Source organism: Bombina bombina, chromosome 1 (genome assembly GCF_027579735.1).
Source record: "Bombina bombina isolate aBomBom1 chromosome 1, aBomBom1.pri, whole genome shotgun sequence".
NCBI classification, from domain to species: Eukaryota; Metazoa; Chordata; class Amphibia; order Anura; family Bombinatoridae; genus Bombina; species Bombina bombina.
In genome coordinates this window covers 549477928-549500032 of record NC_069499.1, presented here as the reverse complement: position 1 = coordinate 549500032, position 22105 = coordinate 549477928, and the positions used below count along the sequence as shown (strand labels likewise).

General features: G+C 40.9%; 1 protein-coding gene across 1 annotated transcript in view; it reads right to left on the bottom strand.

The window, feature by feature from the left end:
• MPP4 (MAGUK p55 scaffold protein 4) overlaps positions 1–22105 on the bottom strand; it is a 127552-nt gene that overhangs the window by 44819 nt on the left and 60628 nt on the right. Inside the window, exons 12-16 of the mRNA XM_053698698.1 lie at positions 21705–21740; positions 18796–18816; positions 8838–8852; positions 6418–6459; positions 2396–2569 (exon numbers count right to left, since the gene is read on the bottom strand). Coding sequence (XP_053554673.1) covers positions 2396–2569; positions 6418–6459; positions 8838–8852; positions 18796–18816; positions 21705–21740 — 288 coding nt within the window. The remainder of the gene's footprint in view (positions 1–2395; positions 2570–6417; positions 6460–8837; positions 8853–18795; positions 18817–21704; positions 21741–22105) is intronic.

Genomic DNA, 22105 nt, shown 5'->3' with positions numbered 1-22105 from the left:
AGGACAAATTGATCATTGGGAACAATTTAAAGGGGAGAAATGTTTTGGGGGAACTGTCCCTTTAATCTTTCTCACTACTTATTTCCTTATTTACCTCTATATACAAAAATATTATCACACATTCCATGCCTTATATCCACTTTTATTTTCTTTTTCTCAGTTTACATTTTCTATATTGCTTCCGGCAGCTTCCCAATCCAGTTGCTACATGTTGCAGTACATCTAAACACCTGTATTCCTACAGTATATCTATCCCAATATCTCTTTACTTTTCAGCTGGGTTTTTAGCATGTCAATCACATCACTTTTAAGAAAGAAATTATTCTCTGGTGTGGATCAGTGTGTTTATGTAAAAAAACTACTTGTGCCCTGTGGTGGTTTTATTTTGCACCCCTATTGCACTGAGGAGGGTAAAAAGGTAAAAATTACTAATCCCTGTCTTTTTAGGCAGGTCACATCCCACAGCTACCTAACCACACCCCAAACCACCTGGCTCTGCCTTCAGAACACCTGCATCTCCACCTCCCCCAACCCATGGAACACCTGTAACTACACCTCATCCCACCTTTCCCTCACCCATGGAACACACCTGTAACTACACCTCATCCCACCTTTCCCCCACCCATGGAACACACCTGTAACTACACCTCATCCCACCTTTCCCCCACCCATGGAACACACCTCCAACTACACCTCATCCCACCTTTCCCCCACCCATGGAACACACCTGTAACTACACCTCATCCCACCTTGCCCCCACCCATGGAACACACCTGTAACTACACCTCATCCTACCTTGCCCCACCCATGGAACACACCTGTAACTACACCTCATCTCACCTTGCCCCCACCCATGGAACACACCTGTAACTACACCTCATCCCACCTTGCCCCACCCATGGAACACACCGGTAACTTCACATCATCCCACCTTGTCCCCACCCATGGAACACACCTGTAACTACACCTCATCCCACCTTGTCCCCACCCATGGAACACACCTGTAACTACACCTCATCCTACCTTGCCCCCACCCATGGAACACACCTGTAACTACACCTCATCCCACCTTGCCCCCACCCATGGAACACACCTGTAACTACACCTCATCCCACCTTGCCCCCACTCATGGAACACACCTGTAACTTCACCTCATCCCACACCTTGCCCCCACCCATGGAACACACCTGTAACTTCACCTCATCCCACCTTGCCCCACCCATGGAACACACCTGTAACTTCACCTCATCCCACCTTGCCCCCACCCATGGAACACACCTGTAACTTCACCTCATCCCACCTTGTCCCCACCCATGGAACACACCTGTAAATTCACATCATCCCACCTTGCCCCCACCCATGGAACACACCTGTAACTACACCTCATCCCACCTTGTCCCCACCCATGGAACACACCTGTAAATTCACCTCATCCCACCTTATCCCCACCCATGGAACACAGCTGTAAATTCACATCATCCCACCTTGCCCCCACCCATGGAACACACCTGTAAATACACCTCATCCCACCTTGTCCCCACCCATGGAACACACCTGTAACTACACCTCATCCCACCTTGCCCCCACCCATTGCACACACCTGTAACTACACCTCATCCCACTTTGCCCCCACACATAGAACATTTGTGATTCCACCCAGGATTGTTTGCCCCATATAATAAGGTTTCTAGAACCACCACTGCCTGTACCACATGAGCTACCTTATTGAAAGCTCAAAGATGTGGTGCTTCAGGATGTCCTGGTTTGCAAATATGTCCTAAAAACATGTGCTCCTTTAGCATTTAAGATAAAATGATAAATCTTATATTGTAAGAGGTAAATGGCACTTCTATCCATTACAGTAGCTAGAGCTTGAAACAAGTGCTTTAGTAACATATTTATTTTCAACTTAACAGAAAGTACATTGGTCCAGATATGTAATTTTAAAAATACTTTCTTTAGAAAAAGAATAACCTTTTATTGACAATCTTGTGTTTCTCAGCTGATGCAAAGCATCTCTAAAGTAAGAAAATTATATCTTAATATACTGGGACAAGATGTCACTCCAAATCGGCATCTTGCACCTTCTCTTTTTATCAAAATATTTTATCTGCTCAATGTCAAAATATTTTTTCTTGATTGATTTATTTATAGGTATTTATTTATTTATATGTATTTAGGTATTTATTTATATGTATTTAGGTATTTATATGTATTTAGGTATTTATTTATTTGTATTTAGGTATTTATTTATTTATTTAATCTAAGTAGTACGTCATGTATCAAACCTTTGAAGTGAGTCATAGTTCCTATAGGTAGTTTAAATTCTGTTTTATTTATAAATCTAAAACTTCACAGTGAAAGAAACGACTCAGAAAGAGAAACTTGAACATACCAACGAGAACAATGAGTCTATAGCGATCACATTGCCGTCTCTGAAATCGCACAACCTCCTCGTAGGGGGCAGTAGCTGAATGGTAGCAGCTGCTGCTGGGGCAGCGGGAGTAGCAGGTTAACTGGCTGCCGTGGGACTTTCTGCGGCAAAGGCGCATACTTCTTCGAAACCCAGCTATAAAAAAGCAAAACATCTTTAGGTAGCTTACAGTAGCAAGTCCAAACCCAATTACCAACATTAGTTTAAAAACTTTACACAATATTTAGTCAGATACAAATGTCTTGAATAATACAGTAATATATGGTCATTTCATTATTTGATAAGGTATTTGTTTAAGGCTATTTTGTCTAAGCTTTAATTTACCCAGGACTTGTTTTTAAAGTCTAAACTGGAAATTCTGACAATTTTAATCAATTCTAAATTACTGTTTAAGAGACATTTAACTCTAAATTAACAAATATGCAGTGTACAGCTATGTATTTGGCCTGCTTATCCTGCAGTTTACCTCTGAAAATTGTGCACTTTCAACGCACCCAGAGAGGCTGGATTAAAAAAATATAATCTATTATTTAGTACAGTTTGAACTTGCTACATATTATACTTATATACACTCCCTCTGTTTTAGGCATAATATTTTTTTGCTCAGGAAATAATATGTTTTTTTGTTTTGTTTTTACAGAACACTTGCACACACACACACATACACAGGCACACACACACACACACACACAAACACACACATACACAGGCACACACACACACAGGCACACACACACACACACAGACACATACACAGGCACACACACATATACACAGGCACACACAGACACATAGTCACAGACACATACGCACACACTAGTTTGAGCTCTCCTGCAATAAATCACACTTGGTGCTTTGCTTGCTGAATATACTAGGCCCAGCACGAGTTCTGTGTCCTGTCCTGTAACACACAATTATATATATATATATATATATATATATATATATACCACCCAGGGCTTCTGTCTCTGCAGAGAAAGATTTCTCAGCTACAGCATTAATTTATCATTTTACAGAAAACTTCCTAACACTGACACTTTAATAAATCCCTCCACTATATTTATCTCAAGATATTTATCAGACTGTTGCTTAGCTGGCAATGATACAGTTACCCTGCATTATGTTTATGTAGCATATTGTGTATGTTTATTTTGCAGTGAGCTGTGCTAACACTGATCTTCATGTGGTGGATCGTAGAAGTAATTATTACCACATGGAGTGTGTTAGGCTGTTAGCTCAGTTCAATGCAAAATAAACATTTGGGATCCGATCATCATCATTGTGTAGCAGTAGCATTAATTTCAAGTCAGCCTAGCCAGGAAAAAATGACTAAAAATAATATTTTCCTGGCTAGGCTGACTTGAAATTAACACTACCACTACACAATGACAATGAATGTAACGCTATCGCTTCCCAGCAGTACCGAGCTGCCCCGTGCCCTGCTCCTACCTGGTTAAGTCAGTCGGGTCAGCCACCTTTAAGTCAGTCGGGTCAGCCACCTCCTCCACCGATCCCAATCATCCCACTGTGACTGTCGTCTTTATGTCACTGGCATTCAGAGTCTGGCCTGGGAGGAGATCACCTGCACTGTGCAAGTGCATGACGCAATCCATGTGCAGCTTCATGTTCTCTTCTCAACAGTCAGACTCAGACAGGAAGGCGGGCGGCAGATAAAAAATGTCACGTGACCTCGGCAAAAAGCCGGTCACGATCAAAATACATTTTTTTTTTAAAAAAAAAACCATGCCCAAATATTCAGTCACTTGGGACAAATGCCGCCCCCCAAAATCTGCCGCTCTAGGCACTGGCCTTGTTGGTCTTTGCATTAATACACCCCTGTATACACAGTATATATGTGTGTATGTACATGTGTATTGAATCAGACAATCCATCCTCTTAACCCCTTGAGTGCTAACAACGGCTCAGAGCCGTCGCTAGTACTCACCTACCTTGAGAGCAATCTGGGGGCTCCCATCAACATTCAACTCCCACCCCGGCGATCGGGCCTGTATAGTGACAGGCATCGCCAGGGCTCACCGCGCAACTTTATTTAAAAATCACAATGGACAAGATAAGGAAAGTGGTCATGCTGCTTAGAAGCCTATATCTCAGGCATCTAAGCACCTAACCTTTCCAACGATATATGGGGATCTGAGGTAAAAAGAAAGAGTAAAAAGAGTTAATGTGTTCACGATATTCGAAGCTCTGCTTTTTGCGTGTGTCGGATTTAGCGCTTGTGTGCAAACTTTATTATCCCTTTAAGTGCTTATACTTTCTCACTCTTTCTATCGGGTAATAAAACAAAGGCACACAGGCTTAAAGGGATATGAAGCTCAAATTTTTTCTTTCACGATTCAGATAGAGCATGTGATTTTAAACAGCTTTCTAATTTACTTCTATTATCAATATTTCTTCATTCTTTTTGGTATATTTGGTTGAAAAGCAGGGACATATGCTTAGGAGTCAGCCCATTTCTGGAGCACTATATGGCAGCAGTTTTGCAAGAATGTTATCCAATTGCAAGAGCACTAGATGGCTGCACTATTTCCTGACATGTAGTGCTCCAGATGCCTACTTAGGTATCTCTTCAGCACAGAATATCGTGGGAGCGAAGCAAATTTGATAATAGAAGTAAAGTGGAATCTTTTTCTAAATAGTACGCTCTGTCTGTATCACAAAAGAGAATTTTTGGGTTTCATGTCCCATTAATGATGATGACTTTGCATTGTAATGCTAATGGTTTAAACAGGATCATAATTGTCAGTAATGTTTAATACCTAATACCCTACAAGTAGGGAATTAAAGGGGCACAGTCAAATTGATGAAAAGACTGATTAAAGAGATATCGTCAAATTTGAATTTGATATCTAATCAAAAATGTGCGTATTCGAAGCTATCACTGTTTTAGTGACAGCTTTTTACTGTGCATATGTTACACCCACACTCAGAGACCTCGCCTCCTCAGAGTATGCAGTGATACTATATGTGTCAGCGATGGCCCTTTTTGCTTTACCACCAGCTCTCTGTGAAGGCTCAGTCCCTATTAAACATGTGCAGCCCAGCCCAAAAATTTGGTTCATCGTAATGAATAGTTAAGGAAATTTGTTTCCCCGAATATTCGTTGGCTGCACTATTCGGTATTCATTTTGTTTTAAACAAAATGAATACTGAATATTCGCAGAACATTTACATTCATTTTTGTTAACAAATGTAAATATTCCTAAGCTACAGATGAAAAAGTTCACCTATAGCTTATACTTACCGTGTGCGCACTCGAGAACTGCACTTGAGAACTGCGCTTACCTGGTCCTCTTCTTCACAGAGCCCTGGCCACGATAATAGAAGACTTAGCACAGCGGATCCCAGGGCCTGCACTAAAGGACCTTCTCGTTACGAGTTGAGTGAATCAGGCCCATTTATCAAAGGGCTTGCGGACCTGATCCGACAATGCGGAAAAGGTCCGCAAGACCTCGCTAAATGCGGAGAGCAATACGCTCTCCGCATTTAACATTGCACCAGCAGCTCACAAGAGCTGCTGGTGCAACGCTGCCCCCTGCTGACTCGCGGCCGCCAGCAGGGGGGTGTCAATCAACCCGATCGTACTCGATCGGGTTGATTTCCGGCGATTCCTGTCCGCCTGCTCAGAGCAGGCGGACAGGGTTATGGAGCAGCGGTCTTTGTGACCGCTGCTTCATAAGTTGTGTTTCTGGCGAGTCTGAAGTCTCGCCAGAAACACAGCCCTTCGAGTTCTGTACGGAGCTTGATAAATGGGCCTGAAAATCTCACAAGGCATACACACATATGCTCTATATGTTCTAAATACTGAAGTAAGCATTTTTCCTAATAATGTGCATTGTTAAAATGTTTCTTATTAAAACTGGAATGCACTGTTGACATTAAATAAATTATACAGAAATATGGACTGTAATAAATCAAATATTAGATTAAAAACGGCTGATTTTATCTATATATAACACACATACCAATAAAATTACCCTGTCCATCTTCACTGAAATCTTCCTCTTCTTTTTTGAGAAAAACGTTCAATTGAAAGAGAAAAAAACAAAGGAAACATTATTATTATAATTATGCATATTTGCTTTTTGCAGAATGTTGCATGTCAATTAGTTTCATGCTATTTCCTTTTGTGTTTGGCAAATTATATATCTGTTGGTTTATTTACTACCAATATATACATTCACTTGTAGGTTTAGAACTAAAAGAGGACACATTGCAATATCATAAAAAAATAGATTGAAAACAGTTACAATAAGCTATACTGAACAGATAGTGAAAGTAAGTGATGTAATAATAAAGGGTTTAACCATGTTTGGCAGCTGCTCCTGATTGGCTGAGAGGCTATGTCCTGCTCAGGGGCAGCAAGCACAGTATGGGAATCATCTGCTAGACTGGTACATGATGAACTACAGTCTACTGCTAGACTGGTACATGATGAACTACATTCTACTGCTAGACTGGTACATGAGGAACTACAGTCTACTGCTAGACTGGTACATGATGAACTACAGTCTACTGCTAGACTGGTACATGATGAACTACATTCTACTGCTAGACTGGTTCATGATGAACTACATTCTACTGCTAGACTGGTACATGATGAACTACATTCTACTGCTAGACTGGTACATGAGGAACTACATTCTACTGCTAGACTGGTACATGATGAACTACATTCTACTGCTAGACTGGTACATGATGAACTACAGTCTACTGCTAGACTGGTACATGATGAACTACAGTCTACTGCTAGACTGGTACATGATGAACTACAGTCTACTGCTAGACTGGTACATGATGAACTACAGTCTACTGCTAGACTGGTACATGATGAACTACATTCTACTGCTAGACTGGTACATGATGAACTACATTCTACTGCTAGACTGGTACATGAGGAACTACAGTCTACTGCTAGACTGGTACATGATGAACTACAGTCTACTGGTAGACTGGTACATGATGAACTACATTCTACTGCTAGACTGGTACATGATGAACTACAGTCTACTGCTAGACTGGTACATGATGAACTACATTCTACTGCTAGACTGGTACATGATGAACTACATTCTACTGCTAGACTGGTACATGATGAACTACAGTCTACTGCTAGACTGGTACATGATGAATTACAGTCTACTGCTAGACTGGTACATGATGAACTACAGTCTACTGCTAGACTGGTACATGATGAACTACAGTCTACTGCTAGACTGGTACATGATGAACTACATTCTACTGCTCGACTGGTACATGATGAACTACAGTCTACTGCTAGACTGGTACATGATGAACTACAGTCTACTGCTAGACTGGTACATGATGAACTACAGTCTACTGCTAGACTGGTACATGATGAACTACAGTCTACTGCTAGACTGGTACATGATGAACTACAGTCTACTGCTAGACTGGTACATGATGGACTACATTCTACTGCTAGACTGGTACATGATGAACTACAGTCTACTGCTAGACTGGTACATGATGAACTACAGTCTACTGCTAGACTGGTACATGAGGAACTACAGTCTACTGCTAGACTGGTACATGAGGAACTACAGTCTACTGCTAGACTGGTACATGAGGAACTACAGTCTACTGCTAGACTGGTACATGATGAACTACATTCTACTGCTAGACTGGTACATGAGGAACTACAGTCTACTGCTAGACTGGTACATGATGAACTACATTCTACTGCTAGACTGGTACATGAGGAACTACAGTCTACTGCTAGACTGGTACATGATGAACTACAGTCTACTGCTAGACTGGTACATGAGGAACTACATTCTACTGCTAGACTGGTACATGATGAACTACAGTCTACTGCTAGACTGGTACATGATGAACTACAGTCTACTGCTAGACTGGTACATGATGAACTACAGTCTACTGCTAGATTGGTACATGATGAACTACAGTCTACTGCTAGACTGGTACATGATGAACTACATTCTACTGCTAGACTGGTACATGATGAACTACAGTCTACTGCTAGACTGGTACATGATGAACTACATTCTACTGCTAGACTGGTACATGATGAACTACAGTCTACTGCTAGACTGGTACATGATGAACTACATTCTACTGCTAGACTGGTACATGATGAACTACATTCTACTGCTAGACTGGTACATGATGAACTACAGTCTACTGCTAGACTGGTACATGATGAACTACAGTCTACTGCTAGACTGGTACATGATGAACTACAGTCTACTGCTAGACTGGTACATGAGGAACTACAGTCTACTGCTAGACTGGTACATGATGAACTACAGTCTACTGCTAGACTGGTACATGATGAACTACAGTCTTTACAAAACCTGGAAATAATACTTAAAATAGTTGATCAGAATAGTGTTGCCATTACCTCCTCTTAGTTCCTCTTAAGAGATTGCAAGTGAATAAAGAAAAGTATAATGAAATCATTAAAACATTATGTACATGATGATTACATACATGGAAATTCTGTACTCTGTACATGTCATAAAGATTTACTTCCTGGCACAGGTGGCTGGTGAAATGGTACAAGGCTAGCAGACTGGTATAGCCAACACATTTATTAGCATAAAATAAACATCAGCACCAAAAGTAATGTTTTCTCCTTTAGTTTATTAACAGAGCATTAAACATATCCCGGCACAGCATGTTAAAATATATTATTTTTTGAAAATCACAAGTCATTTGAAATCATATGTCACTGACCATAGAGGTTTCTAGTAGTAAATATAGTAATACATATAGCATTATACACATATTGATACATCAAGTAAAACATAAAATAAAAGAAAGGCTCTCATAACAAGAAGCAAACAAAGTGAAAGTCAATCCTAGCGTTTTACAAACGCTAGGATTGACTATTGAAACAAATAAAGGGGACTTTTATTCATTAAAGTGTCAGTAAACCTAAAAAATAATGTTATATAATTCTGCACATAGTGCAGAATTATATACCATTATTTTACTGCTATAGTTATAAAACCCTTTTTTCCCTTTTAATATTTTAAAAACATGTGCTTTTACAGACCCGCTCTCTGATCTCTGCTGAGCGGGTCTGTTTTTTTTAGTCAGCGCATCGGGCCAGCTGTATAGTCACAACCCAGCCCGACCGCGCCATAAGACTAAGTGTAGCACGCTCCTGCTGTTTCTAACGACAAAACTCCAGCCGCAGGAAAAAAGTCAGTAGTTAAGAGCTTTCTGGGCTAACGCCGGTTTCTAAAGCTCTTAACTACTGTACTCTAAAGTACACTAACACCCATAAACTACCTATGTACCCCTAAACCGAGGTCCCCCCACATCGCCAACACTCGAATAAAATTTTTAACCCCTAATCTGCCGACCGCCACCTACGTTATCCTTATGTACCCCTAATCTGCTCCCCCTAACACCGCAGACCCCTGTATTATATTTATTAACCCCTAATCTGCCCCCCTCAATGTCGCCTCCATCTGCCTACACTTATTAGCCCCTAATCTGCCGACCGCAAAGCGCCGCCACCTACGTTATCCTTATGTACCCCTAAATCTGCTGCCCCTAACACCGCCGACCCCTATATTATATTTATTAACCCCTAATCTGCCCCCCACAACGTCGCCTCCACCTGCCTACACTTATTAACCCCTAATCTGCCGAGCGGACCTGAGCGCTACTATAATAAAGTTATTAACCCCTAATCCGCATCACTAACCCTATAATAAATAGTATTAACCCCTAATCTGCCCTCCCTAACATCACCGACACCTAACTTCAATTATTAACCCCTAATCTGCCGACTGGAGCTCACCGCTACTCTAATAAATGTATTAACCCCTAAAGCTAAGGCTAACCCTAACACTAACACCCCCCTAAGTTAAATATAATTTACATCTAAAGAAATTAATTAACTCTTATTAAATAAATTATTCCTATTTAAAGCTAAATACTTACCTGTAAAATAAATCCTAATATAGCTACAATATAAATTATAATTATATTATAGCTATTTTAGGATTAATATTTATTTTACAGGTAACTTTGTATTTATTTTAACCAGGTACAATAGCTATTAAATAGTTAAGAACTATTTAATAGCTAAAATAGTTAAAATAATTACAAAATTACCTGTAAAATAAATACTAACCTAAGTTACAATTAAACCTAACACTACACTATCAATAAATTAATTAAATAAACTACCTACAATTACCTACAATTAACCTAACACTACACTATCAATAAATTAATTAAATACAATTCCTACAAATAAATACAATTAAATAAACTAGCTAAAGTACAAAAAATAAAAAAGAACTAAGTTACAAAAAATAAAAAAATATTTACAAACATAAGAAAAATATTACAACAATTTTAAACTAATTACACCTACTCTAAGCCCCCTAATAAAACAACAAAGCCCCCCAAAATAAAAAATGCCCTACCCTATTCTAAATTACTAAAGTTAAAAGCTCTTTTACCTTACCAGCCCTGAACAGGGCCCTTTGCGGGGCATGCCCCAAGAAGTTCAGCTCTTTTGCCTGTAAAAAAAAACATACAATACCCCCCCCCCAACATTACAACCCACCACCCACATACCCCTAATCTAACCCAAACCCCCCTTAAATAAACCTAAGACTAAGCCCCTGAAGATCATCCTACCTTGTCTTCGCCTCACCGGGTATCACCGATCCGTCCTGGCTCCGATATCTTCATCCAACCCAAGCAGGGGCTAGACATCCACTGAAGAAGTCCAGAAGAGGGTCCAAAGTCTTCATCCTATCCGGGAAGAAGAGGCGATCCGGACCGGCAACCATCTTGATCCAAGCGGCATCTTCTATCTTCATCCGATGACGACCGGCTCCATCCTGAAGACCTCCACCGCGGACCCATCTTCTTCCGGCGACGTCCAACTGAAGAATGACGGTTCCTTTAAGGGACGTCATCCAAGATGGCGTCCCTCGAATTCCGATTGGCTAATAGGATTCTATCAGCCAATCGGAATTAAGGTAGGAATATTCTGATTGGCTGATGGAATCAGCCAATCAGAATCAAGTTCAATCCGATTGGCTGATCCAATCAGATTGAGCTCGCATTCTATTGGCTGATCGGAACAGCCAATAGAATGCGAGCTCAATCTGATTGGCTGATTGGATCAGCCAATCGGATTGAACTTGATTCTGATTGGCTGATTCCATCAGCCAATCAGAATATTCCTACCTTAATTCCGATTGGCTGATAGAATCCTATCAGCCAATCGGAATTCGAGGGACGCCATCTTGGATGACGTCCCTTAAAGGAACCATCATTCTTCAGTTGGACGTCGCCGGAAGAAGATGGGTCCGTGGTGGAGGTCTTCAGGATGGAGCCGGTCGTCATCGGATGAAGATAGAAGATGCCGCTTGGATCAAGATGGTTGCCGGTCCGGATCGTCTCTTCTTCCCGGATAGGATGAAGACTTTGGACCCTCTTCTGGACTTCTTCAGTGGATGTCTAGCCCCCGCTTGGGTTGGATGAAGATATCGGAGCCAGGACGGATCGGTGATACCCGGTGAGGTGAAGACAAGGTAGGATGATCTTCAGGGGCTTAGTGTTAGGTTTATTTAAGGGGGGTTTGGGTTAGATTAGGGGTATGTGGGTGGTGGGTTGTAATGTTGGGGGGGGGTATTGTATGTTTTTTTTTACAGGCAAAAGAGCTGAACTTCTTGGGGCATGCCCCGCAAAGGGCCCTGTTCAGGGCTGGTAAGGTAAAAGAGCTTTTAACTTTAGTAATTTAGAATAGGGTAGGGCATTTTTTATTTTGGGGGGCTTTGTTGTTTTATTAGGGGGCTTAGAGTAGGTGTAATTAGTTTAAAATTGTTGTAAAAAAATAGGAATAATTTATTTAATAAGAGTTAATTAATTTCGTTAGATGTAAATTATATTTAATTTAGGGGGGTGTTAGTGTTAGGGTTAGACTTAGCTTTAGGGGTTAATCCATTTATTAGAATAGCGGTGAGCTCCGGTCGGCAGATTAGGGGTTAATAAGTGTAGGCAGGTGGAGGCGACGTTGTGGGGGGGCAGATTAGGGGTTAATAAATATAATACAGGGGTCGGCGGTGTTAGGGGCAGCAGATTAGGGGTACATAAGGATAACGTAGGTGGCGGCGCTTTGCGGTCGGCAGATTAGGGGTTAATTATTGTAGGTAGCTGGCTGCGACGTTGTGGGGGGCAGATTAGGGGTTAATAAATATAATATAGGGGTCGGCGGTGTTAGGGGCAGCAGATTAGGGGTACATAGGGATAATGTAAGTAGCGGCGGTTTACGGAGCGGCAGATTAGGGGTTAAAAATAAAATGCAGGTGTCAGCGATAGCGGGGGGCGGCAGATTAGGGGTTAATAAGTGTAAGGTTAGGGGTGTTTAGACTCGGGGTACATGTTAGAGTGTTAGGTGCAGACGTAGGAAGTGTTTCCCCATAGCAAACAATGGGGCTGCGTTAAGAGCTGAACGCGGCTTTTTTGCAGGTGTTAGGTTTTTTTTCAGCTCAAACAGCCCCATTGTTTCCTATGGGGGAATCGTGCACAAGCACGTTTTTGAGGCTGGCCGCGTCCGTAAGCAACTCTGGTATTGAGAGTTGAAGCTGCGTTAAGAATGCTCTACGCTCCTTTTTTGGAGCCTAACGCAGCCTTTATGTGGACTCTCAATACCAGAGTTATTTTTATGGTGCGGCCAGAAAAAAGCAGGCGTTAGTTTTTCGGGTCGTTACCGACAAAACTCCAAATCTAGCCGTCTGTGATCAAACTCCAGAAACAACCATCATGGGAATCATTCTTACTCCTGTCTTAGTTTACTTTATCCTACATGTCATATATAGGGTGACCATATTGCCGCTTTAAAAAGGGACACATATGAAAAATACATATGTCAGGGTTCTTATACAAAACATTTCCTTAAACAGCCCTGAAAACAGCCCGGACATAAGTATTTTTGATATATGTCCCTTTTTAAAGCGGCAATATGGTCAAACTAGTCATATATGAAGTTTCAATGGTTTTAGCACTAACACTTTAAAGGGACAATGAACCCAATTTTTTTCTTTCGTGATTCAGATAGAGCATGAAATTTTAAGCAACTTTCTAATTTACTCCTATTAAATTTTCTTCATTCTCTTGGTATCTTTATTTGAAATGCAAGAATGTAAAATTAGACGTGCATTTTAACCAATCAGTGCTGACTCCTAGGTAACTCCACGTGCATGAGCACAGTGTTATCTATATGACACACATGAACTAACGCCCTCTAGCTGTGAAAAACTGTCAAAATGTATTCAGATAAGAGGCAGCCTTCAAGGTCTAAGAAATTAGCATATGAACCTCCTAGGTTTAACCCCTTAACGACTCATGTCGTACAGGGTACGTCTTGCACAAACTGGTCTTTAAAGACCAGCGACGTACCCTGTACGACATTAGGGGTTTAAAGCGACTGGAAGCGATCCTCATCGCTTCCAGCCACTTTCCAGTTATTGCAGTGATGCCTTGATATCGAGGCATCCTGCAATAACACCCCTTGGCCATCCGATTCAGAGAGAGCCACTCTATGGCCGGTATCGTTGGTGGGTGGGAGCTGACGTGGGAGGCGGGTGGGCGGCCATCGATGTGCCCTATGATGTCGAGGGGGGCGGGATCATGGGCGGGATAGCCAGGAGTGTGCGTGCGTGCGTGCATGGGGGGCGGGGGCATGCACAGGGTGGAAGCGGGTGGGAACGGCTACACTACAGAATTTTTTTTGAATAAAAGTGGGATACAGTGGGGTAAAATGTAATTTAAAAAAAAGCATCTAAGGGATCTGGGAGGGGGTGGGGGGTTGGTCTTTGGGGGGGTAAGCTACACTGCAGAATAAATAAAGCATTTTTTTAGTAAACTGGGTACTGGCAGACAGCTGCCAGTACCCAAGATGGCTACCAATAAGGTAGAGGGGGAGGGTTAGAGAGCTGTTTGGGTGGGATCAGGGAGGTTGGGGGCTAAGGGGGGATCCTACACATCTGCATATGTAAATATGCTAAAAACAAAACAAAAAAAACCCACCTTTTATTTTAGTACTGGCAGACTTTATGCTAGTACTTATGATGGCGGGGACAATTGTGGGGTGGGGGAGGGAAGAGAGCTGTTTGGGAGGGATCAGGGGGTGTGATGTGTCAGGTGCGAGGCTGATCTCTACTTTAAAGCTAAAATTAACCTTGCAAGCTTGTTTTTATTTGATCGCATTTAACGGGGAAATGGTGGCATGAAATATACCAAAATGGGCCTAGATCAATACTTTGGGTTGTCTACTACACTAAACTAAAGCTAAAATTAACCCTACAAGCTCCCTAATTAACCCCTTCACTGCTGGGCATAATACACGTGTGGTGCGCAGCTGCATTTAGCGGCCTTCTAATTACCAAGAAGCAACGCCAAAGCCATATATGTCTGCTATTTCTGAACAAAGGGGATCCCAGAGAAGCTTTTACAACCATTTGTGCCATAATTGCACAAGCTGTTTGTAAATAATTTCAGTGAGAAACCTAAAATTGTGAACAATTTTAAGTTTTTTTTCATTTGATCGCATTTGGCGGTGAAATGGTGGCATGAAATATACCAAGATGGGCCTAGATCAATACTTGGGGTTGTCTACTACACTACACTAAAACTAAAATTAACCCTAGAAGCTCCTACATGCTCCCTAATTAACCCCTTCACTGCTGGGCATAATACACGTGTAGTGCGCAGTGGCATTTAGCGGCCTTCTAATTACCAAAAAGCAACGCCAAAGCCATATATGTCTGCTATTTCTAAACAAAGGGGATCCCAGAGAAGCGTTTACAACCATTTATGCCATAATTGCACAAGTTGTTTGCAAATAATTTCAGTGAGAAACCTAAAGTTTGTGAAAAAATTTGTGAAAAAGTGAACAATTTGTTTTATTTGATCTCATTTGGCGGTGAAATGGTGGCATGAAATATACCAAAATGGGCCTAGATCAATACTTTGGGTTGTCTTCTAAAAAATTTTTTATACATGTCAAGGGATATTCAGGGATTCCTAAAAGATATTAGTGTCCCAATGTAACTAGCGCTAATTTAAAAAAAAAGTGGTTTGGAAATAGCAAAGTGTTACTTGTACTGATTGCCCTATAACTTGCAAAAAAAGCAAAGAAGATGTAAACATTGGGTATTTCTAAACTCAGGACAAAATTTTGAAACTATTTAGCATGGGTGTTTTTTGGTGGTTGTAGATGTGCAACAGATTTTGGGGGTCAAAGTTAGAAAAAGTGTGTTTTTTCCATTTTTTCCTGATTTTATTATTTTTTATAGTGAATTATAAGATATGATGAAAATAATGGTATCTGTAGAAAGTCCATTTAATGGTGAGAAAAACGGTATATAATATGTGTGGGTACAGTAAATGTGTAAGAGGAAAATTACAGCTAAACACAAACACAGCAGAAATGTAAAAATAGCCCTGGTCCTTAAGGGAAAGAAATTGAAAAATGGCCTTGTCCTTAAGGGGTTAACTTTCAACTAAGAATACCAAGAGAACAAACCAAAATTGGTGATAAAAATAAATTGGAAAGTTGTTTAAAATGATATGCCCTATCTGAATCATGAACGTTTATTTTGCACTAGACTGTCCCTTTAATAAAATGCGGGTGGTATGCCACTCATGTGACATATCTGCACTGGAATGAGACTGCTTTTGCTGAAACACAGAGGTAATGTACTTGCGTATACAATGATAGTTGTTGCTGGTCACTGTATTTTTATAAATAATATTGTCAATGCCTAAATAGGTTTATTATTACTATGCTATTTCTCCAAAAATATTGATGGAATAAATATTGCTGTTTTTATGCAATTGTAGTGGTCATTAGGTTGTTTTGTACAGTGTCATTATGACATCATATGGGTGCAATTTTAATGGTCACATTATGAGGGGTTTAAGTGTTAAATAGTTGGGAATTTGTCTATTTAGTTAATGGTTGTTGAAATGTCTTGAAAATAGCCGATATAATCGTTAAAACATTGACATGTAATCAGTATTATATTGATGTTCTCTGAATAAACATTAGGAGACCTTTTGCATCAAGTGATCCTATTCCTTACATTTATTTTTTTTCATAGTGATAGAAGCACCCGGGCAGATAGGTCATATGGTAAGCAGTGAGTGCATGAATTGGACATATGATAATACTGCTCGCATTTAATTTAACTATGTGTTTAAGCCCTTTGCAAACGTTAAACACATTACAGGGTCCCTAGTTTCAAAGTTACATAATCTAACGATTTAGAGCATGTCCTTTTATCATTTATAATGGCCCTTTAGCTTGTTGTGTTCCAAAACCATAGAGGAATGTGTGTATGGCGTTTTAAAGGATTTGAACCTGCCCATGCACAAAACCAGTGTTTCATTCAATACGTTTTTGTGTACTCTGTAATAAGTCTTGTCTGGGTTTATCTAGTCCTTTTAGCTGTGGAATTAAATTAAAAATGGCCCCTAAATGTGTTGCTAAGTATCTATTTAGATTGTGAACAGGAAAACAGGACTGGTAGATGTTAAGTATAGAGAGTCATTTTTCACCAAACTGTTAATAAAATCAGATCTGCCATTAAAACAATGAAAATGTCTACATTTAATGAAAAGGGTTAATCTACAGCAGTTAACTTGCAGATAGTGATCACCTCCTTGTATTTAATCATGTTTTTGCTTATTCAGTTTGAATATGTGCTAAAGATCTTGAAAACATGACAGTCTTTAATTATACATAACTAGTCCTAAAGCCTGTTCACATGGGCCATTTTTTGCAGTACAGCGGTCCCACCCCTTGCTCTCTCTCCCCCTCTCTTTTGCGCTCTCTCCCCCTCTCTTTTGCGCTCTCTCTCGCTCACCTCTCTTTTGCTCTCTCTCTCCCCCCTCTTTTGCATTCTCTCTTTTGCGCTCTCTCCCCCTCTTTTTTGTGCTCTCTCTCTCCCCCCTCTTTTGCGCTGTCTCTCGCTCCAGCTCTCTTTTGCTCGCTCTCTCCCCCCTCTCTTTTGCTCCCTCTCTCCCCCTCTCTTTTGCTTTCTCTCTCCCCTCTATTTTGCGCTCTCTCTCCCGCTCTTTTGCGCTCTCTCTCCCCCCCTCTCTTTTGCGCTCTCTCTCCCCCCTCTATTTTGTGCTCTCTCTCCCCCCTCTCTTTTGTGCTCTCTCTCTCCCCCCTTTCTTTGGCACTCTCTTTCTCCCCCCTCTCTTTTGCTCCCTCTCTCTTGCTTTCTCTCCCCCTCTCTTTTGCTCTTTCCCCCTCTCTTTTGCTCTCTCCCCCCTCTCTTTTGCTCTCTCCCCCTCTCTTTTGCTCTCCCACCCCCTCTTTAGCACGCTCTCCCCCCCTCTTTTGCGCACTCGCTCTCCCCCCCTCTTTTGCGCTCTCTCTGTCCCCCCCTCTTTTGCGCTCTCTCTCTCTCCCCCCCCTCTTTTGCGCTCTCTCTCTCCCCCTCTCTTTTGCGCTCTCTCTCTCCCCTTCTCTTTTGCGCTCTCTCTCCCCCTCTCTTTTGCACTCTCTCTCTCCCCCTCTCTTTTGCGTTCTCTCTCTCCCCCTCTCTTTTGCGCTCTCTCTCTCCCCCTCTCTTTTGCGCTCTCTCTCTCCCCCTCTCTTTTGCGCTCTCTCTCTCTCCCCCTCTCTTTTGCGCTCTCTCTCCCCCTCTCTTTTGCGCTCTCTCTCCCCATCTCTTTTGCACGCTCTCTCTCCCCCCCTCTCTTTTGCGCTCTCTCCCCCCTCTCTTTTGCTCTGTCTCTCTCCTTTTTTTTGCTCTCTCTCTCCATCCCTCTCTTTTGCTCTGTCTTTCCCCCCTCTCTTTTGCTCTCTCCCCCCTCTCTTTTGCTCTCTCCCCCCCTCTCTATTGCTCTGTTTCTCTCCATCCCTCTCTTTTGCTCTCTCTCCCCCTCTCTTTTTCTCTCTCTCCCCCTCTCTTTTTCTCTCTCCCCCCCTCTCTTTTTCTCTCTCTCCCCCCTCTCTTTTTTTCTCTCTCTCCCCCCTCTCTTTTTCTCTCTCTCCCCCCCTCTCTTTTTCTCTTTCCTATCTCTTTTTGTCTCTCCCCCTCTCTTTCTATTTCTCTCCCCTCTCTCTTGCGCCGACCGCACCCGGCACGCCCGGCCACGCCCATGTCCCCGTCGGCCGCGCCCACGTTCCCGTCTGGCCACTCCCATACTCCCGCTCGGCCAAGCCCACTTTCGTCGCAACATCATGTCAGGTAAGGCCAGGTGTGTTTGTCCTCGTGCTGTCTCTACTGTGCATGACAGCTTCGGACAAACACACTTGGCCTTTTATATAATAGGAAGTATATCTAATATACAAGTAACTATACCTGATTCAAATGTTTCTTCATCTTTGCATCGAATGTGCATCCAGTTTATGTGGTTGAGATAAAAAACAGGTAATAACATATTCAAATTAATGATTAATGTTTAATACTTTATCAGCATTTGTATTTAAAATCAAATAAGGGACATACTGGTCAAAATTGAAATGCACATAGGTGAATTACATCTTTGAATAGGAACATATTTGTTATATACATGTATTAGCAAAAATGCTCCTAGTAAAAGTTATCACTGTTTTAGTATTAACATTTTTCTCTGCACGTGAAGCATAGCTAGATATGCTCAGTGCACCAGCATTTTAAATACTGCAGCTGCTCAGAGCATCAGTGGGGCTTGTATCATGTCAGCAATTAACAAACCGAGTCATTATTAGATGGTACAAACACCTTAGGATCTCTGAGCAAGTGCCGTGTTTAAAATGCTGGTGCACGGTGGATACTTAAATACACTTTTGAAACAGCTATAGCTTTTTTTGGAAGTATTTTTTTTAATACATGCATATTACTAAAATCTATTGCATTTTTTCTAATACATGCATATTACTAAAATCTATTGCATTTTTTCTAATACATGCATATTACTAAAATCTATTGCATTTTTTCTAATACATGCATATTACTAAAATCTATTCCCAACTATATTTCCTCTCTCATCGTGAAATACTCCCCATCCCGTCCTCTTCGATCAACCTCTGACTTACGTCTCTACACTCCTGTTATCTCTACATCCCACTCCCGCCTCCAAGACTTCGCACGTGCTGCTCCTGTCCTCTGGAACTCTCTACCCCGTTCCATCAGACTGTCTCCAACCTTGTATAGCTTCAGACGATCCTTGAAAACCCACCTATTCAGAGAGGCTTACCATCTCTCCTCCATCCCGCATCCGAACCAAGCTAATACATGAACTACGTGACTCACTACTGCAAATACAACCGATTTAACAAGCTACCCCAACCTTATGTCTCTGCACCCTAAACCTATAGACTGTGAGCTCTCCGGAGCAGGGCCCTCTTCCTCCTGTGCTAGATTTGTTTAGTCTTGTTATGTTTTGTATTTTATCACAAATCTTTGTCATTGTATACCCCTATCATTGTACCCATCGCTACGGAATTTGGCGGCGCTATACAAATAAATGATGATAATAATAATAATAATAATATTAAAACTGAAAAGCATCCACATGGATTCCAATTTTGGCTGGAATATCCCTTTAACAATGTGTAATATAAGGTTCAATTACAGTCTTTAAGAAAACCTTTTCTAAGGATTTACCACAGAAAATCTTTATTAAAATCTATGGGGATTTTTGTAGATAAATCATTTGATACATTTTTCAAATGGATTGTGATCAACCCCATAATCTGGTATCTTCCTATGTCTTCTTCCATTTCTTTATCATTAAAAGCTGTTTGGTAAACTAGTGGTTTAATTCTTAGTTTTCAAGATTGGTTACAGAACACACACACACACACACAAACACCCACATACATGCAAACACACCTACACAAACACACATCACATACATACACGCAAACACATACACGCAAACTCATGCACATAAAAACACCTACACACAGAGGCGTAATTAGAATCCACAGGGCCCAGGTGCAAGAATCTAAAAAGGGCCCAGCCACTCCCACAAAAATTGAATTTGATACAAATCTTCTTCTTTTTTTAACATTTAGTTAAAAAAAAGTCTGCAAAAGGAGGTACTCTGTGCCCACAGTCTGTGAGATGGTCTGACCCCCTATTACTGTTTATAGTGACACTGTTTAACCCACCAGTACTGTATACAGTGAGTTAGTGACACAGTCTGTATTCTGCCGGTTAGATGGCTGGCCTGACCCTACCCGTCCCAGTACTTTATAAACTGACCACAGTAGTCTGTGACATGGTCCAGCCCCCGTACTGTATATAGTGGTACTGTATAGTGACACTGTTTACCCCCCCCCCCCCATGCTGTAGTAACAAGGTCTGTAATTTGCTGGCTCCACAAACATACACACACATGCATAAATACACACACAGTCACATACATACATACACACACACACACACACATAAACACCAATGGGTAAAACAGAAACACTAACCCCTGTAGTCAGAGACACTAGTGAAGCATCATGTCACACTCACATGATATCTGTGCAGGCAGTGGCAGGTCAACATTTTTTATTGCACACACACACAAAAACACACATCACATACATACACAGTTACACACACACACATACATACACATAAACACACCTACACATATACAAACACACATCACATACATACACAGTTACACACACACACATACATACACATAAACACACCTACACATATACAAACACACATCACATACATACACAGTTACACACACACACATACATACACATAAACACACCTACACATATACAAACACACATCACATACATACACAGTTACACACACACACATACATACACATAAACACACCTACACATATACAAACACACATCAAATACATACACAAACACACATCACATACATACACAGTTACACACACACACATACATACACATAAACACACCTACACATATACAAACACACATCAAATACATACACAAACACACATCAGATACATACACACACAGTTACACACACACACACATACATACACATAAACACACCTACACATATACAAACACACATCAAATACATACACAAACACACATCACATACATACATATATACACACACACACACAAAATACCTACACATACACACTTTCTAAGACACACACAAAAATACAGACAGATAACATCTTCAAAGTTCAAAGACACACAAACAGACTTCTATACATACAAGCATATACACACACATACACACACACACTGCTTCCTTGTTATTCAGTGGATATTCCTTACCAGCTTCTACACATTTCTCATCAATCTTCATGTCTTCTTCTGCTAGCAAGAATAATACAGTCAATGCATTTTCACTTAACCTGAGTCATATCTTTGATTATTCTGATTTGTTATCATTACTTATTATTATTATGCATGATAAACATGATACTATGCAGTTTTTTATTCCATAGCTTTAATGTTTATATTATGTTTACTTGGAATAACCTACAACTATTATATTAAATTCACCAATAACCTGTATCACACCTAGATCCGTGGATATAGACTATTAGATCAATGAGATTTAAAACAAAGTAAATGACTGTTTAACATGTAAACATTTTAGTTTCATAATGTACAGCACTTAGCATCTTACCTTCCCCAATGGTGCTTACTGTCCAATTAGATGAGAGCAAAAG